The sequence below is a fragment of the Lathamus discolor genome, chromosome 4, assembly GCF_037157495.1.
Source record: "Lathamus discolor isolate bLatDis1 chromosome 4, bLatDis1.hap1, whole genome shotgun sequence".
Classification (NCBI taxonomy): Eukaryota; Metazoa; Chordata; class Aves; order Psittaciformes; family Psittacidae; genus Lathamus; species Lathamus discolor.
This window is the reverse complement of record NC_088887.1, coordinates 39,557,356-39,576,976: the sequence shown is the minus strand read 5'-3', so window position 1 is coordinate 39,576,976 and position 19,621 is coordinate 39,557,356. Positions and strand designations below refer to the sequence as shown.

At 41.9% G+C, this 19,621-nt stretch overlaps 1 protein-coding gene across 1 annotated transcript; it reads left to right on the top strand.

Annotated features, from left to right (window-relative positions):
• Nucleotides 1–27: 27 nt before the first annotated feature.
• Nucleotides 28–19,409, top strand: XK (X-linked Kx blood group antigen, Kell and VPS13A binding protein). The gene is made up of 3 exons (XM_065675718.1): nt 28–303; nt 9,482–9,744; nt 16,587–19,409. Exons 1-3 carry the CDS (start codon nt 59–61, stop codon nt 17,411–17,413), a joined length of 1,335 nt encoding a protein of 444 aa, XP_065531790.1. The 5' UTR covers nt 28–58; the 3' UTR covers nt 17,414–19,409.
• Nucleotides 19,410–19,621: the final 212 nt, after the last annotated feature.

The window sequence follows — 19,621 nt, the reverse complement described above, 5'->3', positions numbered from 1 at the left end:
CGGCTGCAGCGCGGCGGCGTCGCGCCCCGTGCGCTGTGGCGGTGCGGGGCGGGCGGCGATGAAATTCCCGGGCTCCGTGCTCGTGTCGCTCGTCCTCTTCGTGGCCGAGACGGTGGCGGCGCTGTGCCTGAGCGGCGCGTACCGCGCGGCCGGGGACCGCATGTGGCAGTGGCTGACGCTGCTCTTCGCCCTCCTGCCCTGCGCGCTGGTGCAGCTCAGCCTGGTCTTCATCCACCGCGACGTGAGCCGCGACCGCCCGCTGGTGCTGCTGCTGCACCTCCTGCAGCTCGGGCCCCTCGTCAGGTCGGTGAGTCCCGCCTCGCCCCGGCCATCCCGCCTCGGCGGGGAGAGCCCGCGGGGCTCGCTCGGTGTCCGGAGAGCCCCGGCCTTTGCGCCACTCCCGAGCTGCCGCTGCCTCTCTGCGCCGGTGTTACCCGCGACCGCATCCCTCCCAGCCTTATTTCTGAAGCTGCGGGGGGAATCATTCCCTTTGCAGGGAATCCTGTCCTTAGGCAGGAGAGCGGCGGGGGGCGCGGTGCTTTGCGGCCCTCGGTAAGCGCTTGGCGTTGGAAGGAGATGGGTGAAGCCCTCCGGAGGGGCGGGCAGGCGGAGATCCGGCTCCCTTTTATGGGTGGCGTTCCTGCTCTTGTTTTCTCTCCTTGCGGCTCTTTGCAAGCGGCTCTGATCGCTGCTGGTTCATCCGTAACACTTTACTCTGAGGTTACCTCCGAGAGAGAAAAGGAACACTTGCTCAGTCGCTAGTTTAAAACAATGATAGAACCCATCTCATCTGTGCATCTTGGGAAGACCTGCTGTAGTCTGTCTCCTCTTTCCGAAAGTGAGATGCTTGCCCCAAATTGCCTTGGAGATTTTTCAGCTTCACTTCAACTTCTCACTGAAAATGTCCTTAGGGAAAAAAAAAAACCGATAGATACATGAAAAGTTAAAGGAAAGGGAGAAGTCCCATGACAAAGTGTTTGCTGTTGGACTTTCATTTGGAATTTACGTTCAGTTCTTTTCTTTAAAGGCGATAAATACAGTATCTCTGTGGTAGAGGCTAGGAAAAGCATCCCCAACTTTTTGAAATTCCTGGACAGTGTGGAAAAGGACGGTTTGTTCACATTAATAAGGGTGAAGTTTGGATGGTACAAAACATCTTAAACTTCAAACCCCCATTGAATTCTTCTACAACAGTGGCTGGATTTTTTTGTTTGCTTCTTTCGTGAATATTTTCAAGATATTTAAGTTATAACTTAACAGTTAGGTTCCTGAAGAGCCCTGATATTTCTAAAAGCTAAAAACAAAATATTTCCATGTTCTTTGGAAAATAAGAGTGGACCCAAAGGGAAAGCAACTACCAGAATAAAAATTATGCTCATGACTTTTGTCATTCTAAATCAGTTTACTGAGATTAGACAAGGAAAGAATGTCATGTCAGACTGCAAGAAGTGCAGCAGCAAGCAAAGGATGTAAACAAAATCAACGAATTAGAGGATTTTCTTTCTAATTACTGCGAAGAGACGTAGACTTCTGCTTTGACCTTAACCACCAAGCACAATTTCACTTTTCCTTTCTCAACAGAAGTTTATCTGTTTGCAACACAAGTCTCATCTGGTGCAGAGCACACTCTGTGCTGTATTGGCAAGCTCCCAGCTGCAGTGGCTGATGTAAAAGTAGTGTGTATACAGCAGCCCTTTTCTCTCCTGCCCTCTCCTCTCCATGATACTGCAGTGTATGAGTGTGTCACTAGCTCTGCACTTGTGCATTCTCAAAGATTTGTGAACTGACCATTTCAGGAGGTTTGAAGATGCTCTGGAGGTGTTGCAGCATGCCTGTGTTGCAGTTCCCATGGCATCCTTTAGGCAGTACAAAGTGATGCGTGTTAACCTCTCTCTAGACCCAGGATAGCTGGAATTATAATTACTGATAAAAAGAGGGTAGTGCCACCTCAAAAAACTTATTTCCTGCTAAAGACATGAAGGGCTCTACAGATCAAAGGGGAAAAGTTTTGTAGAAAATGACCTCTCTTTAGATTCAGGGAAATGTGTCTATTTGTAGGACAGAACGGAGGGAAGGTGATGTGATCTATCTGCGACAGACATTAAGGGTCTCTTTTTTTGGTTCCTTGTCTGCCTGTCCACTGCTACTAAACACTGTTTTATCTGTCAGAAGAGGAAACTGATCACTTCCCGCCAGGTATAGATGTGCACTGTAAAAGCTGAAGTGTTTTCAGCATGTGAAGTGCCTTTCCTTTCCCTACTTTGCACAGGAGGCTTTCTGTTCTGTGTGGACTGGAATACACGTAAGTCTGAGGTGATAGCTAGAAGACAAAGTATATTTTGGCTGTGTCATCACTTCATTGTAGCTTTAACTGTTGTAAGCTGAAAAAGACCATTTTCTCTGGAGATGTTTTCTCCCACCCTTTTAGGCAAAGCTCTGCTTGTTTGCACCGAAGAGTCCAGCTGCTGTTAGTCATCTGCTTGAAGTCACCCAGTATGAAGCCTCACTCCATCCCCTGTGTTGGGTATCTCTTACATCTCACTGGCACAGCCCAGAGCCTTTTAGGGAGGGCTGGGTTAAATTATGTCAAGTAGGACACATAGTCACCCCACAGTATCAGAACAAAATGTTAAGGAGCCCTTAGGCTGTGTGAGATGGCCATGCTTCAACAGAGGGCTTTCTGCTTTGTCTGGCTTTAAAGAAGCTGACACTAACTTTTTAATCAGCTTGGGTTTGTGACATGATACAGGACAGTATTTCTCTGTTCACACTCAAATATCAATGCACTGCTTTACAGACAGCCCATGCATGTTGTGTGAGTTTCCCTTATAATCTTAAAAGCTAGGCATTTTTCTCCCTTTCCTTTTTCCCTTAAAAAGTCAAGTTTAAATTTTGGGGAATGGTTTGAGAATATCTTGGCAGGGAAGGAGGCTATTTAGCTTTGCAAGCTGAATGATCCAGCCTATTTTGAATCCTCTCTGTGACGGGGGAAAAAGTACATTCTCTCATAAAACCTTCTTGCATACCACCACCTTCCCCAAACACCCACACTCCACCTGTTCAGGAGGCACTTGCTGTCCTGCTGCTGCCACTGGAAGCACTAAAATTAGGAAGCATCCCTCCTCATGCAGAGGACTTTTGCTGTACTGGGAGAGTAGTGTTAATGCACCCAGTTTTAATTCCTTCTCCCACTGTCTGAGAGCTTCTCTGTATATTCAGAGCAACTTGTAGAGTAAAATTCCTACCTCCTTAAGTAGCCTGGCTCTTATCCCTGGGATGCAGGCATGCCTTAGACTATGCAGAGAGTTGGCTAGAACAAAGTGACTGCAGGTTTCTAGGCACCATGTGGTATTCCTGCAGTATTTCAGGTCAGTGGCACTCCTTGTGAACACACTGATTTGTCTGGATGCTTAGAAAATATATTTGGATTCTTTTCTTTTCTTCTTTTCTTTCTTTTTTTCTTTCTTTCTTTTTTTCTTTTCTTTTTCTTTTCTTTTCTTTTTCTTTTCTTTTCTTTTCTTTCTTTTCTTTTCTTTTCTTTTTCTTTTCTTTTCTTTTCTTTTCTTTTCTTTTCTTTTCTTTTCTTTTCTTTTCTTTTCTTTTCTTTTCTTTTCTTTTCTTTTCTTTTCTTTTCTTTTCTTTTCTTTTCTTTTCTTTTCTTTTCTTTTCTTTTCTTTTCTTTTCTTTTCTTTTCTTTTTTTTCTTTTTTTTCTTTTCTTTTCTTTTCTTTTCTTTTCTTTTCTTTTCTTTTCTTTTCTTTTTTTCTTTTCTTTTCTTTTCTTTTCTTTTCTTTTCTTTTCTTTTTTTCTTTTCTTTCTTTTTTTCTTTTTTTCTTTTTTTTCTTTCTTTTCTTTTCTTTCCTTTTCCTTTTCCTCTTTCTCTTTCTCTCTTCCTCCCTCTCTCTTCCTCCCTCTCTCTTCCTCCCTCTCTCTTCCTCCCTCTCTCTTCCTCCCTCTCTCTTCCTCCCTCTCTCTTCCTCCCTCTCTCTTCCTCCCTCTCTCTTCCTCCCTCTCTCCCTCCCTCTCTCTCCCCCCCTCTCTCTCCCCCCCTTCTCCCCCTTTCTCTCCCCCTCTCCCCCACCTTCTCCCCCACCTTCTTCCCCTTTCTCTCCCTCTCTCCCCCTCTCCCATTCAAAGTGCAAATAACTCTTTGTGAAGGGTGCCAGAGAACCCCCTGTTAACTTCCTTGCCCTTTTCTGTTCTGCAAGCAATGAATAGGTCAGGGGCTGAAGTGAGTAGTACAGATTTCTGACAAGCTGACTTGAGCAGTTGGGGTTTATAGTCACAAGTTGGGGCTGTTGGTGGTATTGAACCATAAATCTGCTGGATGTGGTGGTTTCCTACGGTCTAATTTACTGCAGACAGTACTGAAGTGACATATCCACTAGGGACTGGGGTGAGCTTGGCCGTGCTTCCTTCTGGTACCAGCTCCATTGAGAAGAAAGCTAAGTGACTGCTGGTGTCCCTGAAACCACAGTCACTAGTGCTCTATTAGCTGAATGTGGACATACAGGCTCTTCCTCACAATGAACATGCAATCAGATGTCTCTGTCTGCAGAAGGAGGAACTGCTCTTGCAGAAAAAAATTGGAAGTCCCTGCCTGGGGCAGGGGGGCTGGAACTAGATGATCTTAAGGTCCTTTCCAACCCTAACTATGCTGAGATTTTATGATAACAGGCCTCTAGATTTTTCCTCAGATGTTAACAGGACGAGGATATAAACAATAGACAACAATAGAGTTGGGTGGGGTTTTTTGTTGTTTTATTTGTTGTGTTTGTTTTTTTTTAATGGGGTCAGGCTTTTTTTTTGTAAGGCATAAGGAGAAACAATTACATGTGTCTAAGTATGGTGTAGACAGCAGCAAAGCAGATGCAATAGGATGTTTGCGTCAAACTGCCAGGGGAGCTGCTGTTACAGTCAAAGTTAGAGTCTGTAAGCAGGAAGTGAAAAAAACCCAAACCAACAAAAAAACAAATCAAAACAACTATAGCCTGAAATTATCAGAGGCATTAATGTTTTGGCTGCCTGGTTCTGCAGTTTGAAATCTAAAACGCTCTTAGTAGTGCAGATAGTCCTTCAGTCACATTGTGCAGAAACAGAAGGTCTCTCATGGGTAGTCCCTCTGTCTTAGTGACCTGTTTTGTAGTTCTGAATAGCACAGGTCTAAAAGCCTCTCTTCTCTGTAGGACTTGGCTGACCTTGCTGTAGGAGATTCTGCAAGCTCTAAACTTTAGAACTGTTGATGCATCTCTCTCTTTTTCCAGATGGGGAGAATAAGCCTAGACCCTTTTCAGGCTTTTTCATTTTTCCTTTGTTCTCGAGCAGGTGTGTTAGATGTCCATGATGTGATGAACAGAACAGATAGAGCAGATAGAAGTTAGAATAATGAGTGAGGAACTAATCTTTGCCTGATGCAGGTAAGTAAATCTGCAGGGCTGACAAGTCTTTTGTACACTTCTCAACAGAAATTACTGAAAATTGAGCCATTAGGGAAATCTGTTTATACCTCGGCAGTGAGAGTGTGTGGATAGGTCTTGAATAGAGGTTTGTTCTTGGAGTGGTTGTTGGCTGTGGGAAGTTCTGGTTTCATTGCCTGCTCCCTCTTCACACCATTATTTTGCCTGCATTTAAATCCCACGCATCCATGATTAAAAGAGGGAATGAGGTGCTTGCTCGCAGCAGACGTGTAAGTATAGGATTGTTCCTCCTACTGACTGTGTAGAAGATGAATGTGTGGCTGCTGAATCACCCTTTGAAGACACCATCAGGATCCTTGAAAAAGTATAGCTCTTCTCTCTGCCAAGATTTGGCAGCAGGGGAGAAAGCAGCCCCATCTTTTACTTATCTATTGATTTGCACTGTAGAGAGTAGATCTGACATTTATTTTCTTCAGAGTAACTTTAGTTCTTTCAGAACCTGTACTGCGACTGCCATTGCATGCAGTGAAAATAGCCATCTGCTTTGCCTTCTGCTGTGGATGTCATGGGAGGATGTGTTGAAAGGACTCTAAGCATCACTGTATTGCAGGAGATGGATTGTGCAGAAGTTGGGATCTTTCACTGCTGTTCCTCTGGAGGGGAGCAGTGATGAGCAGTGAGCAGCTGGGGTTTCTGGGGAATTCCCATTCTGTAGCAGTTTGTGGAGGAAAACTGGCAGGAAGCAATTGCTTTATCATGGAATCATAGGTCTGGGTTGGAAGGGACATTTGAGATCATCTAGTTCCAATCTTTCTGCCATGGGCAAAAACACCCTCTGCTAGATGAGGTTGCTGAAAGCCCCATCCAAACTGGCCTTGAACAATTCCAGGGACGGGGCATCCACACCTTCTCTGGGCAACCTGTTCCAGTGCATCACTACCCTCACAGCGAAGAATTTCTTCTTAATGTCTGATCTAAATCTACCCTCTCTTGCGTTGTCTCTTAGTTGTGTTTCATACTAAAACAGAACAACCCAGTTCATTTAAAGACAAGATTCCCAGCCCTTCAGAATGCACTTCACAGGCACAGTTGTAACCCACCATGTGTATGATCTGAATTGATTCTTCATCACTGTTCTGAACTTTCTCACCTGGATGGTTCTTCAAGTGCTTACTAAAACATGTAGATGGGTGCTTGCTCTTTCAAGCACCAACCAATGCTCTTTCGTCTGTATCAGATGACAGCCTGCTCCTGTTTGAAGCAGTTGCTTGGGCAGTGGCTTCAGCTAGAGTCTTGAGTGCATTTGTTATTTGCCCCAGAAAGCATGACCTCCAAGACACTTTCTGTGTGGGATGGGATGGGCAGGCCTTGGAGAAAAGATGAGCATCTTTACTGTTGTAATCTGAGTGCTTGCACATACCACTTTTATTGCCCTGTTGTATTGGTAAAAGTGCCCTTTGGCTCTAAGGTTTGTTCATTAGACAGTTTCACATTGTGTTTGCTTTTCTATACAGGTATAAAATTTCCCATTACAAAACAGTATACTACTATTTAATACCTAGGTAATATATATGAATAAATGCTTGCTCCAAACCCCAACATTTTGTTGATTATAATATTTGCTATAGTCAGTAGTTTTATGAATTTTATAATCTGTATTATGGGATTACTGCATATTTGTTAAATGGGTCCCTAGACTGTATCCACTTATAATGACACGCAGCAAGTGTTTAGAGGCTGATGCTGAGATTTCATTTTCTGTAATAGCTTCAGACTTGCCCTTGGCTCAGGATGAATAGATGGCTGTGAATACTAAGTGAGACAAAAATGTTCTGGGATCTTTATTTTGGAATAAAATCAATGTGTTTGTTTCAGAGTCTCTATTGGCTTCATAAGATGTGCTTTATTAATTTTTCACACTTTATTTTTGGCTGCATGGAGTCTTTCACATGGAACAAGACTGGCAGGGACTGAAATGATTAACAAGGGGAAAATAGAAAGTTACCACTGTGAATGGAGCCTTTGGAACACCAGCACTTTGAATGGCTTTAGTGATAATGGTAGCTGATGCCTAGGAAATCAAGGATAATACTGCAGGATCCTAAAACTGCTTTCCATCTAGAGCAGTTGAAAGTTGCTAGTGGTCCTGTTAGGGGGGGGGAAAATAAGTCAAGTTTATTAAAATAAAAGTCAGTATGCTTTTATTTGAATTTTCGTCAGTTTGGTCTGTTAGCTTTCCCCTAAAAGGCTGGGGTAAACTCTGACTTGCAGTTGTTGAAAAAAGTCAAGCTGAGGAAGAAATGGGAGTTCAAATTCTCAGACAAGCATAGTTCTGTGCTTTGTAATTGTGTGATACTTGTAAACAGAAGGTAAGCCTTATTTGTGCATTACAAAAACTCATTGGCCAGCTCTGATCTGTCAGAGACTTGGAGGCGCTGCATTCCAGCAAGTTTTACCTACAGAAGCAGGCAGGTGGAGGAGATGAACCTCAGCAGGCACTGTGGAAGGAAAGAAGACCTCAGTCCTTGTCAGAGGATGATGCTTATGCAAAAGAAGATGCCATGTGTGTTGGGCCATAGAAGATATGTGACCAGAACTGGTGCCATAGTGAGGGTTTCTCCTCCCACAGCTTCCCTCTGGATTGGAAGACAGTCCTCACCTGTTCTGTTGCTCACACTATGATTGTTTTATCTCTTGAAGCCTATACCAGTGTTAGGCATAAAAGAAAACAGGTTGTGTCCACACTGGGTTTGGACTTCTGGGGGTTTTATTGTTCGGTAGTCAGTGCCATTTATCCTTTATAGTCCTGATGTACATGGACAGCATGCCCCATATTTTTAGGACCCCATGCAATGTGGTAGAAATAGAGGTTCTTTCCTCTCTCTTCTCCCTCAGCTTGTGACTGCACCTGTAGCTAAGTAGACCCTTGCTTCTTATTACTTCCCAGACAAGGCTGACTATTGCTGTACATGTTTTGGGTCCTGTGTGATGCCCAAGCCCACCCTTGACACCTTCATATCCAAGCAGCTCTCTTAGAATAGTTTTTCAAAGCTTTTGCCAATCTGAAATTACTTGTTGGAAGGGAGTTTCATAAACTTTCCTTGCAGGCGTCTGTCTGAGGCTCTATTATCTTTAATAATCAAGGAGCCAGGTTGTTCTTTTTTGCTATAGCATTTGCTGCTGCCAACCCTTTTGGATTATTGTCTGTGTATATATAGAGGCAGCAAATAGTACAATATGTAATTTATATATAGAAGTGCATGCGCTAGCACCCCTTTGTTTCTTGGAAGTTAGTCTGTGGTAAGTTAGACCTACATAAGCAAGAGGGTTTGTTCCCCCTGTGTTTAAAGTATGAAGACCTGCAGCAACTGGGAACACTGCATCTTCTTATTTTGAGTATTTTGCAAGATTGTTTAATATTCCTTAAACAGTGCAGAAAATGTAAGCAAACGTAAGGAGTAAAGCTCCTATTTCTGCGTCTTTTTTAAAGAAATATGAATTTCCAGGGTTGTGAGGCTTGTTCTCATTCTTGCTGCTATAGCTTGTTAAAGCAAGAGTTAAGAGTCCAACTGTTTATGAAGTATGTGCACCCACTCATACTCTGAACTCCTCTCCAACATCATGAGACTTTTTGTTTAAGAGACATAAAAAGTGGTTTTACTGTAGCGTCCTGTTGGCATGTCACAGATGTATGGATAAGTAGAAGAGAAAAACATGATTATCTGAAGAAAAACTTCCAACTTGGTTTCTGACAGCAGAGAGCAAGGGCAGCTTATAGGAAACAGCTAAACCTCCTCCCATGTCTGAGTACTACAAGCAGCCCAAAGGGCACTGCCAGACTCTTGCTCTTTTCTTGCATGTAGTTCACATTTTTAAAGAGTGAAATCTTCATATTCCAAATTTACCAGAAGGAGAAAATGTACAGGCTTTGCTTTATGAACTTAAGTTCTTAAGACTTATTACTTAAGTCTTAGTATATGATGGCTTAAAATACTTAGGAGTGGGAAGACCTATGCTTTCCTTTCATTTTTTTTCCTGTTACATTAATTACTGATTTGCTTCTAGGTGTGTGGAAGTCTTTTACATTTACTTCCATGCTGGCAGAGTTGAAGAGCCTTATGTCAGCATCACAAAGAAGAGGCAGATGCCCAAGGATGGGTACTCAGAAGAAATTGAAAAAGAAGTGGGACAGGCCGAAGGCAAGCTGTGTACGCACAGGTCTGCATTCAGCAGGGCATCTGTGATCCAGGCGTTCCTCGGCTCAGCACCACAGCTCACACTCCAGCTCTACATCTGTGTCCTGCAGCAGGAGATCACAGCTGCCAGAAGTAGGTAGAGCTATTGTTTTCACCTCTGTATTTTGGTGGGAGGGAGAGGAGAAATGTCAGCAGTCAGGTATAGCTGTCATGGACAAGAATCAAACTTAATTGTACTAGGTTTCATCTCCCTGGCAACTTTTGATGGTTGTTTTGATGGTGATGTTGCTCTCAAGTTTGTCTTTATATGATCATATTTTAGATTATGACAATTCATGTAGCATACTTGGGTTGCAATAAAAACAGTAATTAGATAAATTGGCTATTGTGGCATGCAAGGTAGGCAGCTGGAGGGACTGATCCGTCTTCTTGAAGAGATAAAAAATTACCTCTGTTCCATTTTGAGTTTTGGGCATACTTTCTGGAAAATTCCGTGGGGTACAGTGCAGAGCATGTTTTGACGTGCTGCAAAAAGGAAGGTGTACTTTCAAGAACGTGGTTTTAAATATGGACTGAGGGAGTGAATGGACTTTACTTGTGCCACTCTGAATTTAGTATCTAAAGGTAGGACTCACTAAGCTGGTATGCAAATGTGGCCATCTAATCTCTGAACCCAAGATGTTAAGCCTTCACCACGCAGTGCTGCACCGCATGGACTTATCAGGACTGTGGGACTCTGCATCTTGCTCCAGTTCCTTGAAAAATCAGTCTTGATTTGCTGGCATACTGCTAAATAAAGAACCTGCTCCAGGGGGTCGTAGGACAACCAGCCTTTTGGTGTAAAAAGGGACTTCGGCAACTATGTGAACTGGAGGTGTGTTTCCGCTGAAATATATCTCGTTACATCTCTGAGGTCCTGAGAGGCCAGGGATCTTTACCAGCATTACAGCTAGGGAGGCTGAGACTAGGGTAACACATTATGAATCTGAACACTTTCTTCAGTTCTGGTGCCTTGGTTGGCACTGTACCAAGGTAAGGAACTAAGATTTTTAGAGAAGCCTTTATAATAATGTCAGGGTTCTCCCCTCAGTTCAGAGAACAGAAAACTTTAGTATTCCAAAGGGTGAGTCAGCGCATAACCATATTACAACAGGTTAAGGTCTTTTTACAAAAGTACTTATTTAAGGTCATAGCAATTGTTACTTGAAAGACATTACTCCTGACCTTACTTCACAGCTAAGGTAGTCTCTTTGAATAACCATGGCATCTGTGCCATGGGATGAGAACAAAGCAGCTGAATCCTTTGCTGAGTGGTGCAATTAGCAGAATTTCCAATCATGTTGCTGCAGGTGGTATTTGCTTGAGAAAGGTCACCTTTTTATTGTATTTCTTCTATTACTGGTGTTGACCTTACTGGTCATGATTGCCAAGGCGAAGTGCTGTGTTCCAGATGATTAGAGAATTGCATACTTAATGATTCGTAACTCTCTATTCTGACTTTTATCAGTCACTGCTGAAATAAATTCTGAATCACAGACTGATAAGTGACCTTCTGTGGGTGTAGTTAAACAACCAGAGATAAGCTGGCTCATCAAGGAGTTCAGTAAACCCACCAGCAAATGCAGTAGTCATCTCGTGTCTCTCAGGAGCCATCTCCATAGCAGGTGTAATTCTAAAATATAGACATGAAAAGAAAATATGTGTGTGTGTGTATATATATATATGGTTTTCCTTTTTTTTTTTTTTTTTTGTCTACTCAGTGTTTTGGGAACAGCGGTGATGTCTGTTAGAGCTCATGCAACAGAAAAACAAGAGTCCTGACCACATTCCTCTTGCGTATATTTTACCTTCTGAATTATTTACACTTTCTGCAATCTCTTCAGACACCTTATCTCTTCAGTAGAACCTTTTATCCACCAGTATTAATCAGCCTCCAGAGTAAATGGGAATGATGCATAGCACAGTGTCAGCTTGTGGTTTGTTGTGTTGTCCTGGCTTCAGCAGTATTAGTCATTTTTCTTCTTGTTAGTAGCTGGTGCAGCGCTGTGTTTTGACTTTCATCCTGGGAACAGTGCTGGTAACACTGATGTTTTCAGTTGTTGCTAGATAATGTTTAGTCTGACCAAGGACTTTGTGAGTCTCATGCTCTGCCAGGGAGGAGGGGAAGTCAGGAGGAAGCAGAGACAGGGCACCTGACCCAATCTAGCGAAAGAGGTATTCCATACCACAGCACGTCATGCCCACTATATAAACTGGGGGCAGTTACCCGGAAGGGCTAGATTGCTGCTCGGGTCAGGCTGGGTATTGGTCAGCAGGTGGTGAGCAGTTGTATTCTCTCCCCTTGTTATTTCCCTTATCACTATTATTACTGGTGGCAGCAGCAGTGATTTGTGTTATACCTTAGTTACTGGACTGCTCTTATCTCAACTTGTGGGAGTTACATTCTTTTGATTCTCATCGCCATCCCTCTGGGAATAAGTTGGGGGGGAGGAGTGAGAGAGCGGCTGCGTGGTTCTGAGTTACCAGCTGGGCTTAAACCATGATGTAAGCCCTCTCTATCATGTGACCCGGAAGAAGAATGATTTTAAATGGGGTCCTGAGCAACAACAAGCCTTTGAGCAAATTAAACGCGAGACAGTTCATGCAGTGGCCCTCGGACCAGTCCGGACCTGGCCAGATGTTGAAAATGTACTGTACACTGCAGCTGGGGAAAATGGTCCTGCCTGGAGCCTCTGGCAGAAAGCTCCAGGGGAGACTCGAGGTCAACCCCTCGGCTTTTGGAGTCGGGGGTACAAAGGATCTGAGGCCAGCTATACCCCAACTGAGAAAGAGATACTGGCAGCCTATGAAGGGGTTCGAGCTGCTGTATGCACATGTTGATTCTTATGTACGGATACATGACTTTAACCTTTTGGTCTTGCAGCATCATCAAAGAAATTTAACAGTCAAACTCTTTCACACTTCAGATTCCTTCAGCTTCCCTGTTCTTTGACACTGATCCTCCAAAGTGCACTATTTGTTCCATTTATTTATGTTACAAATATCACTGCCTCCTTGTGTTTTCATTTCCACATTCTTTGCCTTGTCTCTTCACATTCCTACACTAACCTGTCTGTTATTCTGTGTAAATTCTGCTTGGTCAGTGGTAATGAGATCAGTATCAGCTGTGAACCTAAAGCAGTTTACCATCATGCTACATAGCGTGGCTTGTCCCTTTCAGATATGTTTGAAACTCATTACTGCTTCTACTATTGAACAGTTCTGACAAAGGCATGCATCCTTGCCTAGAGCTTTGTCAACAAGAACCATGCTGCATCTTTCTTGTGTATTTCATGACATTAATTAATTTATCTGGATGTTTTCTTCTGGATGATCATGCCAGTGTTCTCCAAAATTGTCATTTCACTGTTTGTCAAGAACATAAGATCGAGAGAACTAAAAGCAGGACAAAGCCTCTAGGTTACTGGTGAAAGACATAAAGCTTTGGTGACTGTTCAGCACAAAATGTATGTAAATGTTGTTGGGTGAAATGCCACATTGGAAACCCACCAGTAATGGCCTAATCTGAGTCCTAGTTCTAGGCTTTCTTTGGTTACAGTGTAACTGGGAAGAAGTTCCTAATTTGTTAGTGTATGAGATGCCCAGTGTGACTTTGTAATTACCACTCCAAAACAGAAGCTAAGGTCTCTCTTGTGCATTTGGGCTTTGCCCTGTATTAAATGCTTCAGCATCTGTCTGTATCATTGCCTTAGAGCCAGCTCTTACTTTGTGTTGGAAGAGATGCCTGACATTAGGCTCAGGTCCACTTCCTGTTGGGCAATAACCCAGACCTCTTCACTTAGGTAATACCACCTGGAGAAGTGCAGGACCAGGAGGTGCCAAAAAGACCCAAGTTAATTACAAAACTCGCAAGCTGGAGGTGGGGGTTGTGTGACTTTGCCTCTTACCCCTGAAAAAGGGCCAGTTCTTGGTGTGCAGTATTGAATGTGGAAGATATGTTTCTGGTAAGAGTGATCTTTTTGTAAGCTTAAAGTTTTTGTGCTATTAACGGCAGTGAAGTTATCTTTTCAAGTGTTGCTTACAGCGGCAAAATAATCTCAGGTGGATTCCGTACCATTTAAAAGTAAAATTATTCTGCTGAAGAAGATACTTCTTTTTAAGTGAAAATCTGCAGCAGTCACTGCCATCTTCAAGAATAGTAGTTTTGGGGTTTTTTTGTATCTGTTTTTTTGATTTTGAGTGGCACTTTCCTAATGTTCATGACTCGGCTTTGTAGGTGGTCTTACTAGATAACTGTAAGATGCTTCTACTCTTGCTTCTCCTCAACGCATTAAGCTCTGACCACATACTTCTTAAACAACATAGTCTGAGTATTAATAGTTGGTTTTAAGTGTTGAAATTATATCTTAAGGCAAAAAAAAAAAAATCATATCTAGGTGTCTTGCCCTGAGTAAAAAAGTAAGTGCCTTTATTTTTCAAGGGTTCTGGTTATCAGTTTAGAAAACTATAGTATATAAATAGATAACTCATGATTCTTCAGCAGAATATAAGATTTCAGTAATAGATATTTGTGATGTAGTTCATCTAGAGCAGAATTTACTCTTTTAGCAATTTCTGAAGTGGGAAGCACCAGGTCTTGAAAAGATTTAACACGTAATAGAAAACCAAAGTAAACCAGTGCCTCCCTGGATGACTGTCTGAATGTGCACCTTTGATTTGTAAGAAAAGTTCAGCCTACTAGGAGCAAGAAGGAAAAAGAGAAATGCCACCTTTATAAATACTGTTAGGGAATTCTGGACTGTTCCAGGGCCTTTCATATTTTCACTTCTTTCCCTGCTCAGTATGAGTAAAAGCAACAATAAGGTCACACTCCTCTGTTTCCCTTTGTGGTTGCTTCAAACCATCTTTTACACAGACCTAAAAGTGATGTTTGAACTGAAGGTTTGGTGGCAGTACTGAGCTTTTGAGAAAAGAGGACTGGGCTACTATATTAAACCAGAGTCAGAGTGATCTGGTTTCTGTCAGTAGAGAAATGCCTCTTTCAAAGGCTTGAGTTTTTAAGACAAGTCTGAGATTAATAAAAAATCCCAGAAATAAAGCTGGGTAATAAGATGCATGTCCAGCTTATCAAAGCAGAAAGCAAGCAGAGTTCCAGAACAGCAGCGCCCTGTCGCTAGTGTGTAGGATTTTTTGTTTCTTTAACTTTTGAGAATATTCTTTTGCTTCAACAGCTGCTGGAAGTTATTTGTTCTTTCACAGTTCTAGAGCTGGCTCAAAACTACAGGAAGGATTTTTGTGAAGAGCCACAGGATATGAAGCAGTGTTCTTGACTGCACTTGCTTGCTCTGCTTTCAACCAAATTCTGAGAACAAGTACACTACTGAGTGAGAAAGACATTTAAAAACACCTAATAAAAATCTAAGTGTTAAACAAGCAAATAAATAACCGTTTTTACGAGAATTTACGCACCACCAAACTGGTCTGTACAAAGTTACCGTATAATATGGCAAACATTTTTCAGCTTAGTGCTATTGAAAAATTAGATATAAAGGATTAATTATTTTCCAAAATAATTCAGAGGTGTTTGAGGTTCAGGGTGGGAGAGAGGTTAACTAAAATTACAAAGAAAATCCAGTTAGCAAGTTGTTAGAGACCCTGAAATACTCTTGTTTATTTCAAAGTCATGCTTATAAATTAATAATTTTAATTAGAAAAAGTCCTGATTGTCATGGCTATAGAGCTATAGCAAATCAGGGAATCCAGTTCATTTGGAGGATATTGACACACAAACTAATTGAATGCTACAGAAAGCACTGGTTGCTAAGCAATGCAACAGTAATTGACATAATCAAGAATTCCCAACTCTGATCATTTTGTTACATCCAATGCACATAATGTTCTGTAGCATGACCAGACAGCTTGGTTAGTTTCACTGAAAGTTCCTTGCATGGACAAAATCTTAGATTGAAAAGAGTATTGATTGGGGGATGCCTAAAATTAGTCGTCTGAATCAGCAGCTAATTGGCATGTCAGTAAAAACTGTGAAGAAAGTATGCAAATGCTAACAGAACTGTGGGCAGTTAGCACTTTGAATATCGAGGTGCTTTCTTAATGGATGTTTATTCTATGCATCCAGGGTTCTTGTACATTTGAACCTACTTAATGGGGCAAGACATGACTCCTTCCCGGCATTCCAGAAAGCTTTTCCCCTGTTGCATCTGGAAGGGAAGCCAGGTAACACTTGGCTTCTGCCTTCACTTTCTGAGAATTTAAAAGCCATGAAACCTTCACTTGGAGGTTTCTGGATAGATGGGAGATACTAAAAGTTGATCTGAATTTAAAGACATTTTTAAAAAGTGTTGATTTTTAAATGCATGATACAGATAGGTGTATAGGAAAACACAGTGTAGATAGGTGAGCAAATCTTACACAGTTGCAGATCTCTGTCTGCACAGGCAGAAAATGTGCAGGTGCTTCTGGGTTTAAATTGCTCTGGCTTTCAATTTTGAGCTCCATCACAGAGCTTTTTATTTTAGACAATTTGCTGCAACACAGAACATCACAAGCACCGAGGTATCTGCATGCCCAAATTACTCCAGTATTTCAGCTTCTGTTTTGCAGTTTTTCATTTCTATGGGGAGTGAGTGGCACCCCTCTGCCTTTTGGAGTACTGTGAGAGTTTGGGAGCAGGTTGGATATTCTTTTGACTGAGCTATATAACTGCCAAGGACAGTATATGTACAAACAGCCCTTGGCAGGGAGAGGAGGAGAGATGCTTCTGGCTATTAAGTGCCTTTTTACTTTCTAACTACTTGGAAAAGTAAAAAACGGAGTCTAAAACAGGAGGTAGGGTTAGAGTAAGAACCCAGATGTGTATACAACGAATGGGGGATTTTTGCTTTGAAAACAGTTAATCTGCAATGTCTTTAACTTCTGCTAAGCTGAAGGTCCTGATCTGTCTTTTCTCTTTGTAGGTATTTTTATGGTCCTTTCTCTCCTGTCAATTGTATATGGTGCCTTACGCTGCAACATCCTGGCTATTAAGATTAAGTATGATGATTATGATGTCAGCGTGAAACCAGCTGCCTACCTCTGCATATTCATGTGGAGAAGCTTTGAGATTGCTATACGGGTTACGGTGTTGGTCCTTTTCAGTTCAGTCCTTCAAATCTGGATACTTCCTGTTGTGCTAGTGAATTTCTTTGGTTTTTTCTTCTACCCATGGATTCTCTTCTGGCAAAGCAAGTCCCCATTTCCTGAGAACATAGAGAAGGCACTAAGCAGGGTTGGCACTACCATTGTCTTGTGCCTTCTCACCTTCCTGTATGCTGGCATTAACATGTTCTGCTGGTCAGCAGTGCAGGTGAAGCTCAATGATCCTGACTTAATTAACAAATCCCAGAATTGGTACCGACTGACTGTGTATTACATGCTGCGATTCATCGAGAACGCATTCCTCCTGCTGATGTGGTACATCTATAAAACTGATATCTACCTGTATGTCTGTGCCCCATTGTTGGTCTTGCAGCTCCTGATAGGTTACTGCATGGCTATCCTCTTCATGTTGGTCTTCTACCAGTTCTGCCACCCATGCAAAAAGCTCTTCTCATCCAGCATTTCTGAAGGTTTGTTGTCCTGTTTCAAGTTCCTCTGCTTTATTTGCAAGCCTCCCAAATCCAGCATACTGATAGACAAGGCAGAGGTGAAATCTCCTGAAAATTCTGATGAAGCACGGAGCAGTAGCAAGACAATATATTCTCAAAAGGGGAATCCTCATCAAAGTATTTCTTCCAATGCCTAGTACATCTGGGAGCAAGTAGGTGCCTTTGGAAGATGACAGATCACCTGCTGGGAACATTGTGTGTCTTGGACATTGTGTCTTGTGGATGGGATTACTTTCTTGCAGGTGTAGTACTGCATGACAACTGACAAGCTTAACTTTGTGGAAAATGTAGTGTATGAGTATGTGTATCTCTGTGTGTTTGTGTACTGAGAGCAATCTTTCTTTGTAGAATTCTATTTCAGGGTTTTCTTGCACATAGGTTTATTATCATGTGCTTATTTTGAAACCATAGAAGACATCCTTCAAGAACTGGCCTGATGCTCATCTCACTCAGGAAATCTGAGGATGGAAGGAAATGCCTTTTGTTTCAGATAAAATGTCATTATGGCATGCAACCCTAGCATGGAAACAGAGCATAGACCTTGACTATATACTGACTGTAGCTGTGGTCTGCTTTGATCAAATTGGAGACTTTTTTACACTCTAATCAAGTGTACTTCTCTCTGAGGTATAAGAGTTGGGCTTCTACAATGCAGTGTAGTCTGGGTTGCCAAGAAACAGCCAGTTAGCCAGCACTAATACTGAAATGTGACTGTTACTGAGAATTGACAGAGCCGTTACTGGCTTTGCACTGTTTCACCCTTCACATTTGCTGCTTGTTAGCAAGGGAATTAAATTTAACACATTAATTGGGATGTTCTAGAATAGCTAATTTTTCTGACATTATCATTTGTCTAATACTTTGTTTGTGATCAGCTAGTGTTAGGGTGGTGTTCACTTTATATAACTTTAAATATCTGAAAGCTGGGCAGATAGTATGAACTAGTCATGTGGGTGCTATCCAGAGCAAATCTCCAGGGAGTGATTCAATCCATCTTATAAACATCTCCTTAAGGCAAGTGATATGAATCATTCTCTGGAGACCTATTACTCAGTGTTAACCAGATGCTTTGACAATTAGTTTTGACTATCCATCTCTTTTTCAGATGGCTAAAGTTAAGAGATAAACACTACACTGATTGTCAGGGGGTTGGTAGTACACCAAGCAGGCAACTCTGTGACTTATGTGATGATAGAAGACACTGAGTGCTCCTTTTTTAGGCTATATGTTATGGTTAGTTTAATATCAGTAGTCCTAAACCCTCTGACTTCTTTACCTCAGAAGTATCATGGGCTTGAAATCTGGAAGAGGAAATAGAAGTTGTTGACTTTTTCTTCTATGCACTGTATCACCATGAATAAAAGTGTTCCATTATTTTTCAAGTTGCTCAGAAAGCTGTAGCAGATGGATACCCAAGAGTTTATTGGAAATACACAAGATGAATTTTATTTTCAAAAACTGAGTGAAACCTTTTTGCACTTTGTTTGCTTAGCACCTTGCATTTCTTTTGAATATTATCCATTATGGCTGCTAGTGAAAAGAAGTAATTTATGACCAAAAGCATCAACTAGTGTCCTAAGCTTAGCCTCCCTCCTATTGTCATGGAGGATGTGAAGTTCTTCAGTTGGGATGAGATCAACATCATTGTACTAGATGTGTCTGAAGTTCAGGTCTGAGGTCATTTACCATGAAATATGTCACATGCAGCGCTGCAAAGAACTAAGATGTTTTGATTCCTTACTGCATGGTAAATTAATGTCTTCATTCTTGGGTTTTGTAGTGGAGTTGTGTATCTTATTTTGCTTAATATGTGTCTCTGTGTGGTATGTGTATGTAGTTCTCATTAAATTATTGGGGGCTGGCAGTGGGAATTTTTGGCCTGAGCTTGCCATGGGAATGTACCTCATGTATCTGGGGAAAACACCAAACACCTCAGTTCAGCTTCTCTCTCCAAGGAGCGTAGAATAGTGAAGTGATGCTTTGAAGACACTATGGTATTTCGCTGTACTTCTGTATGTAAATGTACAGTATAGTATTTCTCTGTACTTTTTTAGATGTAGAAGAATATTTCAGGTTTGTTGGGTTTTGTTTTTTGGTTTTTCTGGGGTTTTTTTGTGTTTTTTGTTTGTTTGTTTGTTTGTTTTGGGTGCTTGGTTTTTGTTTTGGTTTTTTTTTTTTTTTGGTGGGGTGGTTCTTGTTTTTGTTTTTGTTTTTCCCCAGTAGTGAGTTAAAGGATCAAGTGAGACTGTAACCGCTTGCTTCCAGACCTGGGGAGTTCAGCACACAGGGACAAATTTTCAGGTGTTCTTAGCTAAAACTGAGTATCTGACTTTATAGTTGGATAC